The sequence below is a fragment of the Zalophus californianus genome, chromosome 14 (genome assembly GCF_009762305.2).
Source record: "Zalophus californianus isolate mZalCal1 chromosome 14, mZalCal1.pri.v2, whole genome shotgun sequence".
In the NCBI taxonomy this organism is placed as follows: Eukaryota; Metazoa; Chordata; class Mammalia; order Carnivora; family Otariidae; genus Zalophus; species Zalophus californianus.
Window position 1 is genome coordinate 40435972 of NC_045608.1, and position 18962 is coordinate 40454933.

General features: G+C 40.3%; 1 protein-coding gene across 11 annotated transcripts in view; it reads left to right on the forward strand.

The window, feature by feature from the left end:
• DLGAP1 (DLG associated protein 1) overlaps nt 1–18962 on the forward strand; it is a 932188-nt gene that overhangs the window by 751952 nt on the left and 161274 nt on the right. For all 11 annotated transcript variants that reach the window (XM_027575621.2, XM_027575619.2, XM_027575622.2 and 8 more), the window contains one exon: nt 7612–7852. In XM_027575621.2, the coding sequence (XP_027431422.1) occupies nt 7612–7852 (241 nt within the window). The remainder of the gene's footprint in view (nt 1–7611; nt 7853–18962) is intronic.

An 18962-nucleotide genomic window follows, 5' to 3' on the forward strand; every position in this document is an offset into this window, starting at 1 on the left:
AGTCCCGCATCGGGCTCCCTGCTCGGCGGCGAGTCTGCTTCTCCCTCTGACCCTCTTCCCTCTCGTGCTCTCTCTCATTCTCTCTCTCTCTCAAATAAATAAAATCTTTAAAAAAAAAAAAAGAAAGCAAAAAAATAAAATAAAAAACGAAGTCCTGGGAATTTGGGGGGATATATATTGAATGCACCACCCTCTCAAGGTCAGAAGAACTAATTTTACATTCAAAGTCACTATAAGAAGAAAAGACAGTAAGGAATGGAGTAACATTCCTACAGAAAATGAAAGCATGCAGAAAGACATACCCACAAAATAGATCAAAACTGTTAACTCACTACAGTTGACCTTGAACAACAATGTTTGAACTGTGTGGGTCCACTTATATACATGGATTTTTTTTTATAAATACAGTATAATACTGTAACTGTATTTTCTCTTCCTTATGGTTTTCTTAATAACATTCTTTTCTTTAACTTACTTTATTGTAAAAATATAGTGCGTTATACATAAAAGATGAAATATGTGTTAATCAACTGTTTATGTTGTAAGGATTCTGGTTATTAATAGTTACACTTTTGTGGAGTCAAAAGTTGTATGTGGATTTTTTTTTTTTTTAAGATTTTAGGGGCACCTGGGTGGCTCAGTTGGTTAAGCCTCTGCCTTCGGCTCAGGTCATGATCCCACAGTTCTGGGATCAAGCCCCGCATCGGGCTCCTTGCTCAGCAGGAAGCCTGCTTCTCCCTCTCCCTCTGCCTGCCGTTCTGCCTACTTGTGATTCCTCTGTGTGTGTCTGTCAAATAAATAAATAAAATCTTTAAAAAAATAAAATAAAATATTTTATTTGAGAGAGAGAGAGTGCATGACCAGGGTGGGTGGGTAGAGGAGGAGGGAAAAGCAGACTCCCGGGTAAGTGCAGAGCCTTACACAGGGTTCAGTCCCAGGCCCCAAGATCATGACCTGAACCAAAACCAAGAGTCAGATGCCTAACTGTCTGAGCCACCCAGGCACCTCTATGTGTGGATTTTTAACTGTGCAGGGGTGGGAGTCGATGCCTCAAAACCCCATGTTCCTTGTTCAAGGGCCAACTATATTTTAAAATGCACTAAATGACATTAAGAACATGATATAAGACATGAAAGGAAAAGATATATCTGAATTTCAAAACCTTAAATATGATGTCACAAAACTCAGGAAAGAATTAGAAATAAAAGAAAAATAATTTCAGAAATGAAGATTAGACTAGAAAGAATATAGGAGCAAGTGAATAAGACATGTCATACACTAAGAAAAATAGAATCTAAAAAGGAAGGACGTTTTTAAAATCAAAAAGAAGGGGCACCTGGGTGGCTCAGTCAGTTAAGCATCTGCCTTCGGCTCAGGTCATGATCCCAGGGTCCTGGGTCTGAGCCCCACATCAGTCTCTCTGCTCAGTGGGGAGTCTGCTTCTCCCTCTTCCTCTGTGCTCTCTCCTCTGTTCTCTCTCTCTTGCTCTCTCTCTCTCTCTCAAATCAATAAAATCTTTTTAAAAATAAAATAAAAAAGAAATGAGGTAAAAAGGATTCAAGAGACATGGATAAATATTTTGGACAGAGATTGAACATATATATAATAGAAGTCTCTGAAGAAGAAAAAGCAAAGAACCAGAATGAATAATAAAAATAATAAAGAAAACTTTAATGAAACAAAAAGATGTTTCAAAATTATATACCACATACCTGAGACTGACCCAAAACAATAACTAAGACATAGTCTAGTAAAATTACAGGACTCTGATTTCGAACAAAAAAAAATAAAACGAAGTTCTTTGGACTTCTAGACAGAAGAGCAAGTCACTTAAAAAAGAACAAAAATTGATGAATCACTAAATTCTACTCCTGAAACCAATATTATACTATATGTTAACTAACTAGAATTTAAATAAACATTTGGAAAAAAAATTCTCGTCAGACTCTTTAACAATAATAGTTTACGACAAAAGACAATTGAGTGATGTTATTATATTCAAGGGGGCAAAATGTGAACAAAGATTTTATAGCCCCCAAAAACTGACTTTCATATAAAAGGCATAGACAAACTATTATAAACATGAATGAATATAGGAAACGTCACTTCCATGAGCCCATCCTGAGGAATCAACTAGACAATGAGCTTTAGACAACCCCAATGACAGACATACGAACTAGTGGTGAATAGGTGTATGGACTTATTTCTGGACTCCCAATTCTTGTTCCATTGGTTTATATGTCTGTCCTTATGTCAGTCCCAAACTGTTTCGATTATTGTGGCTTTGCAGTAAGTCTTGAGATCAGGAAGCGTGAGTCCTCCAGCTTTGTTCTTTACCAGGATTACTTTGGAAATGATGATGTATCAATGTATTTTTCTTTGTTTTTTTTTTCCCTTGGAATTCTTCGAGCTTCTTGAATTCTAACATCTGAGTAGTGGGATTTCCAGAAAAAGTAAATAAAAGGAAGGCAATTACTAATGAAATAATTCAAGAAATGGTCCCAAAACTGAAAGACATGATTTTGTGGATGGAGAGGGCCCACCCAGTACCTACCACAATTGATGGAGAAATATCCACATAGGGAACATCATAGTAAATTGTTAGCTCATTTGGGACAAGATCCTAAAGGGCTTTCAAAAGGGGGTGAGAAAAAACAGTTTATATGGAAAGGCATCCACTTTCCCAAACTCTAGCATACATGGAGACTAAGAGACACAGAGCAAAGCCTGAAAACATGGGAAAGAAGAAGGGATGCAGGTTAGAATCCTGAATGCAAGCACACTCTCCCTTAACAGTGGGGGTGGAATGCAGACATTTCCATCAATGCCAGGTGGCCACCTTGTCCAGGAAAGCACTGGAAGATGTGCTCCACCAAAAAGAGGAAATAAAACAAGGAAGAGGAAACAGGGACTCCACCACAATCAAGATAATGAAGGGCACCCCCACAGTGATAGGGAAGAAAGATCCCAGGACAGCAGTGGGCTTGGCACTCATAGATTGCAATAGGAGAACAGAGGCTTCAAGGGCAATGCTTTAAGGGCAGGGAGGAAACCAAGAGGTTACCAGAAGTCTACGAATGTATCAACAGATTCAATTCACATAAGCAAGTTTTTGGAAATACAGATGCAAATACCGTAAGATCCAGCTGGAAGAATTGAAAGTTCTTGCCTCTGGGGAGGGAGAATTTTGGCAGGGGGAGAGAGGGAGTAAGGTGGGTTAGGGGTTTGCTCTTTTTCTTTATAAGCCATCTAGAACTATTTGACCTATATCTGTAGAATTTTGATAAAGAATAATTTTTTACGGGGCACCTGGGTGGCTCAGTCGTTAAGTGTCTGCCTTCGGCTCAGGTCATGGTCCCAGGGTCCTGGGATCGAGCCCCACATCAGGCTCCCTGCTCAGCAGGAAGCCTGCTTCTCCCTCTCCCACTCCCCCTGCTTGTATTCCTGCTCTCGCTGTCTCTCTCTCTGTCGAATAAATAAATAAAATCTTAAAAAAAAAAGAATAATTTTTTACATGAAAAAAGTAGTGGCAAGCATTAAATATGCAGTTATGTATAAGAGACTAAAGGAGGGCTAAAGCAGGGAAAAACATATAGGTTATGTGCTCGGCAGTGTAAATATAGCACAACTATTTTAAATGAGGAAAGAATAGAGAGTGTATATGCAAAAAATAAGAGGAATTGTTAACTGTTTTCAATAATGACATGGATATGGTATTATTAGTATGCTATTCTGAGATGGTTGTGCATATGTTATAGAAGAAACAAATGAATAATTGCAGAATACCCCAATTCTATCATCTCCTATGCCCCCTGAGAACGCCTGAGGATTTTTAGTATGGAATCAAGATATAAGTATAAATATAACATAGAAGAGGTTCCATTAAAACTCTGCAGTCTGAGGGGTGCTTGGGTGGCTCAGTGGGTTAATCGTCTGCCTTTGGCTCAGGTCATGATCCCACGGTCCTGGGATCGAGTCCCATATTGGAGCCTGCTTCTCCCTCTGCCTCTCTCTCTCTCTCTCTCTCTCTCATGAATAAATAAAATCTTAAAAAAAAATTCTGCAGTCTGAATTTTAATTGGACATACTCACTAGATCTGCCCACCAAAAAGCCTAGTTTTGCCCACTGAACAATGACCAAACGTAGCAATGACAACAAAGCTTCCTGGGGCCCAGACTGCATTCTTGTGATACCGTTTACCACTAAAAGAAGGACTTTTTGAAAAAAATACTGACTCGGGCGCCTGGGTGGCTCAGTTGGTTAAGCGACTGCCTTCGGCTCAGGTCATGATCCTGGAGTCCCAGGATCGAGTCCCGCATCGGGCTCCCTGCTCAGCAGGGAGTCTGCTTCTCCCTCTGACCATCTTCCCTCCCGTGCTCTCTATCTCTCATTCTCTCTCTATCAAATAAATAAATAAAATCTTAAAAAAAAAAAAGAAAAAAAAGAAAAAAATACTGACTCCAGGACTGAGCAGAAAAGGTAGATGAGTTTGGAATACCTTGACATAGCTTCGAGGAAGCTATCAAAGACTACTCATTACATGTCAAAAGGATTCAGGGAAAAAAAAAAAGGATTCAGGAGCCAACCTAAGAGGCTCCTACTAGTTAAAGACCAGACAAATGTGAGTTCAAATTTGAAGTGAATTTAAAACCATCATATATTTTTAAATCTATGAGTTCATTTTGATATTTTTAAAAATTAATTGATCACTTTTGGTAAATAAGAGGGAACAAATTTATTATCTTGAAAATAAGAAGGGGGGAGAAAAACAAACGTTTATTCTGCCATTTCTACAGGACCTCAACCACTGAATAACCAAATAATGGGAGAGGAAGCATTTATTTATAAAAATGTTCCAACTAGTAATTGTAAAAGTAATGATGGAATTAGAATATCACCATTTTACAACTCCCAGTGAATTAATGGATCTAGACATTGAGCACCAATGACTCCTATCAACATCAAAAGAAAACAACCCAGACATAATATGTCTCCTGATAAAAGAACACATGACCTCTAGTCTTGCCAAAGGGATTGAACCTGAGTCTTATAAAGCCCGTGGGTCTAGCTTACAATTTTCAGGAAATACAAAAGACAGAGGAAGATGCTAAATCCTACCATTAGTATGAAATCAGCAAATCCAGACTGTGGGAAGCTTTACAGGTCAAACAACCCAGATGCTTCCATAAATAAATTTAAAAATGGGTGGAAAGAGGCCTATATGTTAAAAGTGAATTGAAAGATATATTGAAATTTTTAAGTGGGTGTAACTAAACTATAGGGTCCAAGGATGTACATGGGTGAAAAAACACTAACAATTCCTTATGAAAATAATTCTTTACATTTACATAATTTATAATTTATAAAAATTTGTAATTTATAATTCCTATAAATAATTATAAAGATAAAACTCAGAGTGGCAGTTACTTTTGGAGGGAAGATGGGATTATGGGCTACGGTGGGGCAAATAGAGGGGTTTCTGGGGTGTCTGGAAAAATCTGTCTTTCTTGATCTGGGTAGTGGTTACAAAGGTGTTTGCCTTATTATGATTCATTAAGTTATACACTCACTTTGTGTGGTTTTTCTGTATCTGTATATAATAGAAACAAAAGGTTAAAAGAGAATGAAGGAGAATCCTGTTAAGATAGAAGTCTAAACTATGGACTCTGAGAAACAAACTGAGGGTTCTAGAGGGGAGAGGGGTAGGGGGATGGGTTAGCCTGGTGATGGGTATTAAGGAGGGCACGTACTGAATGGAGCACTGGGTGTTATATGCAACAATGAATCATGGAACACTACATCAAAAACTAATGATGTAATGTATGGTAATTAACATAACATAATAAAAAAAAGAAAAGAAAAAAACCAATGATGTAATGTATGGTGATTAACATAACATAATAAAATAAATTTTTAAAAGATAGAATTCTAATATAGAAGGTTAAATGGAAAAAAAAAAGTGCAGAATTATATTTACTCTATGGTTCAATTTTTTATGAAAAGTAGGGGAGGGGGCATATATATTCTCTGAACAGTCACCCAAGTTTAATAGTTATTACCTTAACAGGGATAGATATTTTACCATTTCTTTGCAATGTTTGACATATTGATTAATAGGGGAAAATCTAATAAATGATATATATATAGGAATATATATATGCACACATACACACATGCAAATATAGTTTTACTTTTTACTTTGAAATTATTTCAAGTTTACAAGAGTTCCTTGTAAAATATAAAGAACTTCTGTATATCCTTGACCCAGATTCATATTCATATTCCTTTTGGCTCATTTGTTCACTTTCTCTATTTGATAATTAGTTACAAATATCATGTCCCTTTACCTGTGAAAGCACTTCCAAGTATTTCCTAAAAATCAATGATATATATCCATATTTAATTTTTTAATATGGACATATATAATTATTAGCCTTGAAAACATACAGGGATTTTATGTCAAATTAGATAAAGTATGTGAAAATGCTATTTTAAGCTGCAAAGAACCATTAAAAAAATGGATGTCTTTTCCACTTGATATGCCTTAAAGTAATTCATCACTTCTATCTGAAGTTTAAAGAAATTTGCCGTTATCGGAGTATATCCTCAGAATACACAAAATGAAGAAATAGTCAAAAGTTGCAATCATTTTCAGTATTTGCACTAAGCTTATTTGTAGTTTAATCTTAAGTTTTTTTAACTGCTAAATTCTTAATTATTCATTAATTTAATATTAGGGAAATTAGACATGAAGTTCTAGAGGGTGGCAGATATTTGAAGAATGTTCCCATGTCTCTATCAAATCAGCTACAAAGTGAGAAATTAACGGGAGCACCTGGTTGTTGTTTTTTTTTTTTCTTTTTTAGGTGGTGCTCAAACCCAATGTAAGTTATGTACAGAGGAATGTAAGTAAATAAAAATTGATTTCCTCAAAAAAAAACACGAAGACTTCATTTGGAAGATTTTAAAACACATAAACAATTTGTGGACTCTATCAGCTTTTTATAAAGAAGAATGAAACCTTCTTTAGAGTGTATAGATTGAAAATCTCCATAGTGCTTTTCAAAATTTTGACGTATCTGGGTTTGGTCTATTTTTGTGCAGAATGAGAGTATCTTGCCAGAAAATATAGGGCCTGTTTCCATACTTTGCACTAAATTAAGCTGCATTCAACACTGAAATTATTTGACAAGCTGGTCAATTCCAAAAAGCACAATAATAAAAATACTAGCTTCTAAAATGTTATACCAAAAACTGTTGCACTGAAACACCCAAACTCTGACCATGGACTAGAAGCTGTTCCCTAGGTTTGCATTTATAAATAAGGAGAATTAGCACCTGGGCAGACACTGGAAGAAGACTTCTCAGCCCCACCCTCCTTTCCTTGGGAAAATAAAGCTCTTTTTCTTTAGAATTGATTGTTTGGGATTACAAACAAGATGCAGTTCAATTATGGGTTGTAACACAGAGGAAATAAGATGCATTGGAGTTTAATGGAATCAGAGGGGGCTCTCTTGGGGAAGGATGGGGGTGAAGTTGGGAGATGCTTAAGGGAGAGGGTGCTTCTCCACCAGGTAGAAGGAGTTATGGTACCCCACCTCTGCCCGCAGGTGAGCGAGATGGAAGTGAACGGGCAGTTTGAGTCTGTGTGCGAATCGGTGTTCAGCGAGCTGGAGTCGCAGGCGGTGGAGGCGCTGGACCTGCCCATGCCCGGCTGCTTCCGCATGCGGAGCCACAGCTACGTGCGGGCCATTGAGAAGGGCTGCTCCCAGGACGACGAGTGTGTGTCCCTGAGGTCCTCCTCCCCACCGCGCACCACCACCACCGTGAGGACCATTCAGAGCAGCACCGGTGAGTGAGCAGAGCGGCTGTCCCCCCGGGCCCCCTGTGCCACCACAAGCCTGGCCTCCGAGCCCGAGGCTACAGAATGTCCCAAAAGACTGCCCCCGGTGTCCTCGCTGTTATTGCACAGTCGCCAGTAACATAATACCACCCATGCCCTACAAAGAATGGTTGTGCCTCCCTGCCTGCCTCTGTCCCCAGGCTCTGGCCACATGCACAGTCCTCCCTGCCTCCAAGTTCTGGCATCGACAGAGAAACTTCAACTACAGGTCCAGAAGGGACAGCACCGAAGAGGGGCGGGGTCTTTCCAGGATCCCCACACAGCAGCATCCTAGCAGCCAGCAAACTCATCCCACCAGCTCCTACCGGCCACGGTCAGGCTCTTTTAGGGGTGACCCTTAGGCAAATTGGTCACTGTGATTGCTGAGCGCCACACCGTGAGAATGCCTTTTATTTTTTTATTCCAAGATATCCACAAAATGACTATCCCAAAACACCTAAAATATCACTGTAAGAAAATAAGGAAGAAACAGATGATCCAGATATATTAATCGAACATCTTACGAGTTTTCTTTCATTATAACAAAGACAGATTTCACTATTTTAAAACCTTTTGTCATATGTATACAGCACCTCCTTTTCCCTCTAAAGTGCAGTTAGATTTATGCAGTTAAACTATGTTTTTATCAGATTTTAAGCAGAGAGGCACAGAAGAGCTTCGCTGGTTTCCATGACACTGAAACCTGCATGGGAATATAGCCAGGGATTAGATCTGACTATGTGTGTGTGTTGGGTTTTTTTTTTTTATATATTTATAACATTTGGGTCCAAGAAGAAAATCCCCTCCATCTTAACTAGGCTTAACTGTATGACTGATTTCAGTATAGTTCCAACAGAGAGTAGTTCTACAAAAAGATCATCAAACCTCGAGTCATGGTAAATAATAATGAATCAATTAGAAGGAAAAGCCTGTGCCAGAATATTGCGGTATTCAATGTTAGTTCTAGGTGCATCAAATGCCAGTAATTATCATTGAGTCTAGAACTTCTGCAGGCTTGAGAAGTAATAGGTCCTCAAACCGGAGTTAAACTCCTACTAATTAGAGATATGGAATTGAGGTAGCAACTTGGAAGAAACCATTAGAGGTTAAACATGAGGAGTTCATTCCTGACCAGTGCAAACTAAGGTATCAGAATCAGGGAAAGGGATGCTTCTAGAGGGCTCCGCGGCTCTGCAAGGAGCCCAGCCACTCTGGCCTCGGCTGGCTGGCTCCAGCCAGATAGCGGATGTGCATTCTGTCTCACCAGGAAATTCTACAAGAACAGCCACAGATGAGGTTAACAAATAAGGTTGACTTATCAAATGAAAAACAAATTTTCAATCATCCATGGGCATATTTCTGTGTGTGTTTGTGTTCATGCAGTCAGTGTAATTTGAAGATCTGCCCTGTGCCTATAGCATATTGCTGTGTCTTACTGTTCCCCATATTCACCACCCCCACCCCGCCCTTTCCCAGTGTCTAGTCTGCCACTTGCTCTGACAGTCTCGCCGCCTACCAGCTGGTTTCCTGTGCTGAAATCGCTCATTAGATACACAGTATGCGCGTCCTCACCCAGGTGTGCGAGGGGAAGGAAAAGGGCCACCAGCTGACTCCTTCCCCCTCAAGGAGCAGTTCTGTGGATAAAGTGGCAAAAGACTCCTGATTGGCTTTTTTCTGCTCACCTCTCAGAGGATTTGTGCTTTTGTCAGTGAAGAGACAATTTACTTACACCTCCCACATCCGTTCTCGTGCTGTGTTCTTCACCCCACACACCAGGATGTCTGAGACCTTTCCCAGATACTCAGGGAGTTTCCTGGAGTTCAAACAATAGGGTTGCTAGATAAAATCCAGGGTGCCAGTTAAATAGGGAATTTCAGAGAGTCAGTAATTTTGTAGTGGGAGGATATCTCAAAGTTGCACAGGGTATACTTATGCTAGAAAATGATTTGTCCTGTTTGGAGTATTTGCTAAATCTGACAAGCCTATCAGAGAAGAGGAGTAGAATCTGGGAGGGTGTCCTGTGGTTGTTCCTTTTAGAATATAAATTGACCAGAGGGTCTTTAGCTGGGGGCCCTATGCAGGAGAACACACCAAAATAGAGAGAGGTAAATGAAAATACCAGAGGTGATTACATCACTCCTCAGGCTCCATGTGTCTCATCGTAAGTACTGGGCTACATCCACCTTCTTGCAGCTCTCAGGGTAGGAAAGCTCCACTCTTGGCTGCAGCTGCAGGAGGTCAGGGGCAGGAAGATGTGAGGAAGCATAAAATACCAGATTTTTGCACAGGGCAGCTGGTGACGTCACCTTGCCTCACACTAAACATGATAGATGATCTTTACAGTCATGGAAAAATTAACAAGTTAAGGACTAAACCATGGCAGTATCTTCTAAGTAAGCCCATCAGACATTTTATGAATGTGACCTTAAGAATTCTAATACCACCTTGGGTGCCTGGGCGGCTCAGATGGTTAAGCGTCTGCCTTCGGCTCAGGTCATGATCCCAGGGTCCTGGGATTAAGTCCCAAATCGGGCTCTCTGCTCAGCGGGGAGTCTGCTTCTCCCTCTGCCTCTCTCTGTCTCTTATGAATAAATAAACAAAATCTTTAAAAAAAAAAAAAGAATTCTAATACCACCTTGCAGTTTCTCTATGCCATAGATCTGTCCTTTTAAAAAGTCCTTACTTTATGATATAATAAGGTTCTCCATTCATTCTACCCCTCCCATTACTCCTGTGTGCTTTTCTCTCTTTCACACACACACTTTTCCTCTTCTCTCACAGGATCTCAGTACTCTCATATTAATTTTCTTCTTCTACTGGTTTCCTTACATTGAATCAAATAGAATTTCCTGTAGAAAACACAGAAAATCTACTTTCTCACACAACTTACAAATTTTTGAAAGAATATGCTCATTTGTAGAAATCAGAAAATTACTTTGCTCTAATTTTAAACATTTCCCCCATGTGTACAGGTCAGATTTGCATCCGTGTTCAGTAGGATGTGACGTAGATTTTTCCTTTTGCTTCTCTTCCTTTGCTCATTACTCTTGGATACTCACAGCCAATTCTCTTTTTCCTAAACTTCCCTTTGCCTGAAAAAAGTTCTTCCATTTTGTCAACTGCAGTTATTAGCTGTAACTTTTCCCCCACAACAATGCACATGCTGCGTCTTTGATTTTTGTTCTAATTGTTCAAAATTTCCACAAAATATATTAAGCTTTTCTCTTCCAGCCTTGTCCATTCTCCATATTAGCAAGATGAAATCATAAACAAAAATCCACATGTGTCTGTTACCACGTGAGAGTGTCATGAGGATGGGCTCAGCCCTAGGTGGCCCTAAGTGTCCCCTAGTGACGTGAGCAAGAATGGTGACTCATCCTGGCAAATCAGGGCAAATTAGGAACTGAGTTAGAGAGTGACTTATAGTTCTGCTTCTCTTGCTTTATTGACTTTTTGGCTTGTGTAACTATGATAGAATCTTATATTCTCCAGCCTGTAATCTGCTTCCAGCACTCAGATATCTCTCCATCTAATAAATTCGACAAAGCTTTATATAAAACCACTGTACCCAGACTATTAAGCTAGGATTAGAGCTACTGTAGGAAAGTACAATTTAACAGTGGAGCAATTAACCTCAGGACTGAGAAAACAAGCACCCTTACTTCAGTTGCCTGAATATTTTAGGTAAAAGTGGAACTAGGTGCTGAAACTATAGCCACACGTCTACTTCCGAGTAGTGGATTAAACTTGCCTCATGTGGAATATACCAACCCAATTGTATGTGTTTAAGAAGAATTTTTCTTTTTACTTCCTACACTGAGCATCTAAGACCTATCAAAAGCATTAGCATGTTGTAGCTAAGACAGACAGACTTGTATCTGGTGAACAAGCAAAAACATTGTAAAATAATCATCAGTGGAGACAGCCGTACAGATATAGACACACACTTGGTCAGAAAGGACAGAAAATAAGCCGTTTGTAGTGGTTACCCAGCAAGTAGTAGGTGAAAGACTCAGTGGGGGCGGAGAGAAATATTTTTAAATGAGCATTGCTTTTTATGATTTTAAAAGCCAATATAATGCTTGATTAAAATAATACTCTGACAGAAATTGGCAAACTATCATGATATAGAATTCTTCTTTTTTTAAGAAAAGCATTAATTTTGAAATTACAAGCTTTTCAAAGAAGCTTTATGTAACAATAACACAAATTGATAAAGAATAAGTAAGTTCATTTGCCATATTGTGGCTCTTAAAGTTTGGTGTATGCGCTCTACTCTTTTTTTTATTAGGGGAAGCATTAAAAGTTGATGAAGTTAAACTGATCTTTCCTTCAAGAAGCCCCCAGAGGGGCACCTGGGTGGCTCAGTTGGTTGAGCAGCTGCTTTCAGCTAGGGTCATGATCCCAGGGTCCTGGGATCGAGCCCCACGTCAGGCTCCTTGCTTGGCAGGGAACCTGCTTCTCCCTCTGCCTCTCCCCCTGCTTGTGCTCGCTCTCTCTCTCCCCTCTCTGTGTCAAATAAATAAAATCTGAAAGAAAGAAACAGAGAAAGAGAAGAAATTGTAAACAAAAAAGAAAAAAAAATTTTTAAGCCCCCAGACAGGTCAATGAGGCCCCAGGATAAAGCATCCCCCAGGCCAGCAGCCATTGTCCCCCAGCCAGTGAATCAGCACAGTGTATCCTCCTGGGTGTGGCTTGGGGCCACAGTAACACCAATATTTATACTTTTTTTGAACGAGATATATTCCCTTAAATTGAGACATGCTCTTCCGTAATCCTACTTCACAGTCTATCATTGCTGTCAACTCTGACCTACCTACTCGAATTCTTGCTCAGTTTAGCAAAAGCAGGTACCCTTTGATCAGCTGAGGTCAGGGCTCATGTGCCGAGAGTTCGCCCACTGGCTTGAGAACCCCCAATCAGCCATCCCATCCGGGATACCCAATCCAGGTACCTTCATGCACCCTACCTGCATGCCCCTTCAGTCCCATATACCCAGCTCCCCACCCACCCCCAATAACAAAAATCCTTAACACACAAGATCGTGAGCAGAAAAACATTAAGGCAATAATTTATATTTGCAATACACATAGTAGGCATTCAATAATGGAGGAAGAAAGGGGAGAGAAGATGCAAAAAAAAAAAAACTTGTTTTTATTGCAATATAATTGACATATTACACTGTGTAAGTTTAAGATGTGCTACCTGTTGATTTGATATGTTTATATATTGGAATGTGATTACCACCATAGCATTAGGTAACACAGTCTTCAAGTCACTTAATTATCATTTGTCTTTTGTGGTGAAAACATTTAAGATCTAGGGGCACCTGGGTGGCTCAGTTGTTAAGCGTCTGCTTTCAGCTCAGGTTATGATCTCAGGGTCCTGGGATCGAGCCCCTGCTCAGCGGGAAACCTGCTTCTCCCTCTCCCACTCCCCCTGCTTGTGTTCCCTCTCTTGCTATCTCTCTCTCTGTCAAATAAATAAATAAAATCTTTAAAAAAAACATTTAAGATCTAGTCTTTTAGCAACTTTGAAGTATATAATATACTATTGTAGACTATAATCACAATGCTATGCATCAAATCTCCACAACGTATTCATCTGCTAACTGCAAGTTTGTGCTTTTGACCAACATCTCAATTCCCCCACCATCCCCAGCCCCTGTAACCACTATTCTACATTTACCACTAGTTCAGCCTTTTTAGATTCCACATATATGTGATATCATATATATTTGTCTTTATGTGACTTATTTGGCTTAGCATAATGCCCTCAGGGTCCCATCCATGTTGTCAAAATGGCAGGATTTCCTTCTTTCTCGTGGCTGAATAATATTCTACTATATATATAAACCCCATCTTCTTCATTCATCGATTGATGGACTTAGGTTGCTTCCATATCGTGGCTACTGTTAATAACAAACAGCAGAAAAATTCTTACATACCTCACAAACTGCACGTTTGATGATTGGATAATCAAGATAACTTTCCTAGGAAAATAGCGTTGCTACTAAAACAAGTTGAATCATAAAATATTAGCAGAAGAAACTTCTACATCATCTAGTCTGAGGGTCTACAAACTACCATCTATGGGCCAAATCCAACCCTCCACCTATTTTTGTAAAGTTTTATTGGCACAAAGCCACACTTATTTGCTTACATATTGTCTATAGTTGCTTTCACTCTTTAACAGTAGAATTGAGTAGTTGTTGCAGAAAACCAAAACTATTTACTATCTGAGCCTTTATTGAAAAAGGTTACCACCCCTGATCTAATCCACTGACCCCCACTTTATTTTTTTTTAAAGATTTTATTCATTTATTTGACAGAGAGAGACACAGTGAGAGAGGGAACACAAGCAGGGGGAGTGGGAGAGGGAGAAGCAGGCTTCCTGCAGAGCAGAGAGCCCCATGTGGGGCTTGATCCCAGGACCCTGGGATCATGACCTGAGCTGAAGGCAGACGCTTAATGACTGAGCCACCCAGGCACCCCAACTGACCCCCATTTTAAGATAAGAAAACTAAGGTGGGCTTCTGTCTGGAGGCAAAGTCAGAATAAAACCCCCTGATCTCCCAGCCCTTTTGCTTGTTTGGGTCCCAGCTCTTGAAGTTATTTATTGCATGATTGTAAAGTTAATCTGAACTCATTTTCTTCATGTGTAAAATGAAATTAGAGTGTTGCTTCTCTTGCCAGCGTTAATGACCATTTTTGGAGCATCCTTAGAGTTCAGAGAAAGCACACTTCTTTCTACGAGACACTAATTCAATTAATAGGTTGTTTTTATAAAGCAGTGAAGAAAAGGTTCAGAAGTCCAAGGGGACAGACAGCAGCCAGAAGTGTTTTGAACAAAGAGCCTTTCTTTTCTATTCAAGATAAGATCAAGTAATAAATAATCAGATATTGCCTGGACTGGTTCCTTGTTCCGCTGCTAATGAGGTTCCCTTCCTTGAAATTCTCCAACCATCCAAGTAAAACTTGAGACCAGCCACTTACCCCCATCTGAGGAGGCAAAAAAAAAAAGCAAGATTGTGGCACAACCTTATGCCTCTTATGAGGTCACTTGTCTGGGTTTTTATATCTGAGAAAACTGACAGTGGTAACTTTTGGAAGAATTTTGGCTATAACCTTTCCTTTCTTCTGTGGGACACTTGAGTTGGAATTCCTCTGTATTCTAGTAGAAATAGTATGAAATCATAAGATGCAAAAGTCTTACTAGATAGAGAAAGAAACAAAGTCTGAAGAACTTCTTAGGCTTTCATCTCCTCCAGTTGTTTTGCTGTATATAAATCACCTCTAAGGGGAGCCTGGGTGGCTCAGTTGGTTAAGCAGCTGCCTTCAGCTCAGGTCATGATCTCAGGGTCTGGGATCAAGCTCTGCACTCAGAGGGGAGTCTTCTCCTTCTTCCTCTGACCCTCCCCCTGCTTGTGCATTCTCTTGTGCTCTCTCTCAAATAAATAAAATCTTAAAAAAAAAAAAAATCACCTCTCAGGAATAGAGTGGCAAACTTTGAGATGTTGTGCTATATAGACAGTCCTAAAGTCCACCTTTGCCCATATAAGGTGTTGTCACATGGCCAATTGTGAAGGGGCTCCAAGGTTTTCTGGCCATTAGGGTTAATGTGAGGTTCAAATCAATAAGGAAGTAATAAATCAATAAGGATGATTATTAAATCATCAGTAAGTATTATGTAAATTACACATTAAAATGCCTCTATCTGGCTTTGATTTTAGATCTCTCAATCTGGCTTACTTCATTAACAATGATAATGGCTAACCTTTTAGCACATGCTATTTGATAAGCACTTTGAACCAGCTGCATAGACTCTCTTGTGTAATCGTAATGAATATTCTAGGACATGTAATATATTATCATTCTCATCATACAAAAAAAATTAAGGCTGGAGCGCCTAGGTGGCTCAGTCGTTGAGCATCTGCCTTCGGCTCAGGTCATGATCCCAGGGTCCTGGGATCGAGCCCCGCATCGGGCTCCCTGCTCAGTGGGGAGACTGCTTCTCCCTCTCCCACTCCCCCTGCTTGTGTTCCCTCTCTCGCTGTGTCTCTGTCAAATAAATAAATAAAATCTTAAAAAAAAAAATTAAGGCTTATGAAGTTTACACAACTTGAGCAAGGCCTTACCCCTAGTGAATTACAGAGTGGACTCTTAAATTCTCTTTACTGATCAATGAATGTTTAGTATAGTATACCTTGAAATAATTTAATACAAATCTGTCTGTGATCTAGAAGCTCTTCTTTCATTCTTTCTTCCCACAAATTTTTATTTAGCTCCTGCCATGTTTGAAACTTGTGTCTTCCTTAAATTTTTCTTTAAAAAGAAAAAAAAAACTCTCCTTTTTTTAAAAAAAACTTTTGTCCATGTATTATTGACATGGTTTTTCATGTTGGTTTGTCTAAATGTGAAACATCTGTTTAAAGTTAAAGATGTGGGGAAAAAAATAAATAAAGTTAAAGGTGTAGGGACACCTGGGCAGCTCAGTGGGTTAAGCATCTGCCTTCAGCTCAGGTCATGATCCCAGGATCCTGGGATCAAATCCCGCATCAGGCTCCCTGCTGAGTGGGGAGCCTGCTTCTCCCTCCACCTGCTGCTCCCCCTGCTTATGCGCTCTCATTCTCTTTCCCTCTGACAAATAAATAAATAAAATCTTTTTAAAATAAATAAAGTTAAAGATGTAAAAAAATAGGAGAGGTGGCTCAAGATGGCAGCATAGGAAGATCCTGACCTCATCTCCTCACACGGACACAACAAATGTACAAGTACATATGGTGAAGTACCCTCTGGAAAACACCTGAAAACTACCTGAACAAGCTCCTCCACAACAAAGTATAAAAGAGCTATGTCAAGACCAGCTGGAGAGGCAGAGATGCAATCCTGCAAAAAACCCACCTCTGGTGCAGCAGTTTAGTGGGAAAAGATATTACAAATATTGAACTTCTCCCTGAGGAGCAAGGGATTTGTGCTCTACATCAGGCGTCCCAACCTTGAGACCTGCACTGGAGAGATGAGCCCCAAAAAGTCTGGTTTTGAAAACGAATGGGTGCACTTCCAGGAAAGCCATTAGGCTGTAGGGAATGGAGACTCCACTCTTAAAGGGTTCGCTTGCAGACTCCTTCACCCCAGGATCCAGTATAGAAGTAGCAGTTCATAAAGTAACTGTACAATATAGGAAGGAAATTTATTTGCTACTCTTAAAGCACCTGCTAGAAAAACAGGAGCCTGTTGGGACTCTCTCCAGGGACAGAGATGCTGGCAGTCAGTATTTTTGGTATTCTCCCTCTATCTTGCAAGCGTGGGCACTGGCAGGGGCCATTTTTTTCACTCTCCTCTAGCCTGCTAGCCCTGACATATGTGTCCCATCCTTGCACACCACTCCAGCATGACCACATCTAAGCCAGACAGCTGAGAGCCCTGGCCCTGAGCACTACACCACCACAGCACTGCCATAGTTGGTCAGTGCATGCATCCCAGACAGGGGACATCCCTTCAGCACCTGGCTCCAGTGGCCAAGGGGGATTGCATTTTGGACCCTATGGGTCTGAAACAACTGGAGAAACAGTTCTAGGCAGGCTTCCACCCCCAGGGCACTGCACCAACAATAACTGAAACACACCCCCAGTCCTTCTGTGAAAAAGGCCTATCTACTTGACCTGCAGCTTCAGCCTGACAGGCATGCTTCCACACATCTAGAAACTATGGAAGTGCTCTCAGGGAATGTAGACTGAGGAATACCATCTTTGAGCTCTCACTTGGCCTTGCTATAGCTTACTAGTACTGCCGAGAAAAAAACTCATACACTCAGAGTCCAGAGTTTTCTACTGTCACTAAGGGGACACCTCCAGATCACTGGGTCTGGAGGCCAGCAGGGTCTATGATTGCTGTCCCACGGGACCATGTATATTTGTCTACCTTAAAATCTGCTGCCTGAGGGTCCACCTCCAATCAGCCTGAGACTAGGTGCTGACTGAAATCCCTCCCTCTGGAGCACTCACAGATCTTGGCACACCCTCAACAACTGGGGCCTATCAAGAAAAAAGGCTGCTTAGACAATCACAGAGTTTCTAGAGACAGCCAGGAGCTAGAGCACGGTTATAGGATAGGATTTATCTCCTACACAAGGCCACTCCTGTAAGACTGAGAGAGAGAGAGCTGTTTCGCCTAATACACAATAACAAACAGAGCTTCAAGCAAAATGAGGAGACAGGGGAATATGTTCCAAATCAAATAAGATGAAGTCTCAGAAAAAAATTAATGAAATGGAGGTAATTAATATTGCCTAATAAACAGTTCAGAGTAATGTTCATAAAGATGCTCATGAAACTGAGGCAAAGAATTGGTGAACACAACAAAGAGATAGAAATATAAGAAAGTACTAAACAAGTCACAAGACTAAAGAACACAATAACCAGGGCACCTGGGGGGCTCAGTTGGTTAAGCAACTGCCTTCAGCTCAGGTCATGATCCTGGAGTCCCGGGATCGAGTCCCACATCGGGCTCTCTGCTCGGCAGGGAGTCTGCTTCTCCCTCTGACCCTCTTCCTTCTCGTGCTCTCTATCTCTCTTATTCTCTCTCTCTCAAATAAATAAATAAATCTTAAAAAAAAAAACACAATAACCAAACTGAAAAACACACTAGAGAGGTTCAACAGCAGACTAGATTAAGCACAAGATAGAATCCATGAGCTAAAAGACAGGGCAGTGGAACTCACCCAAACAGAATAGCAAAAAGAAGAAACGCACCAAAAGGTCAAGACAGTTTAAGAGACCTACAGGAAAACATCAAGTGGAATATTTGCATTATAGGGTTTCCAGAAGGAGAAGAGAGAAAGGGAAAGAAAATTTATTTGAAGAAATAATGGTTGAAAATTTCCCTAACCTAGGAAAGGAAGCAGACATCCAGATCTAGGAAGCCCAAAGAGTTCTAACAAGATGAACCCAAAGAGACCCACACCAAGGCACATTATAATTGTCAAAAGTTAAGGATAATGAGATAAGGGGCACCTGGGTGGCTCAGTCGTTAAGCGTCTGCCTTCGGCTCAGGTCATGGTCCCAGGGTCCTGGGATCG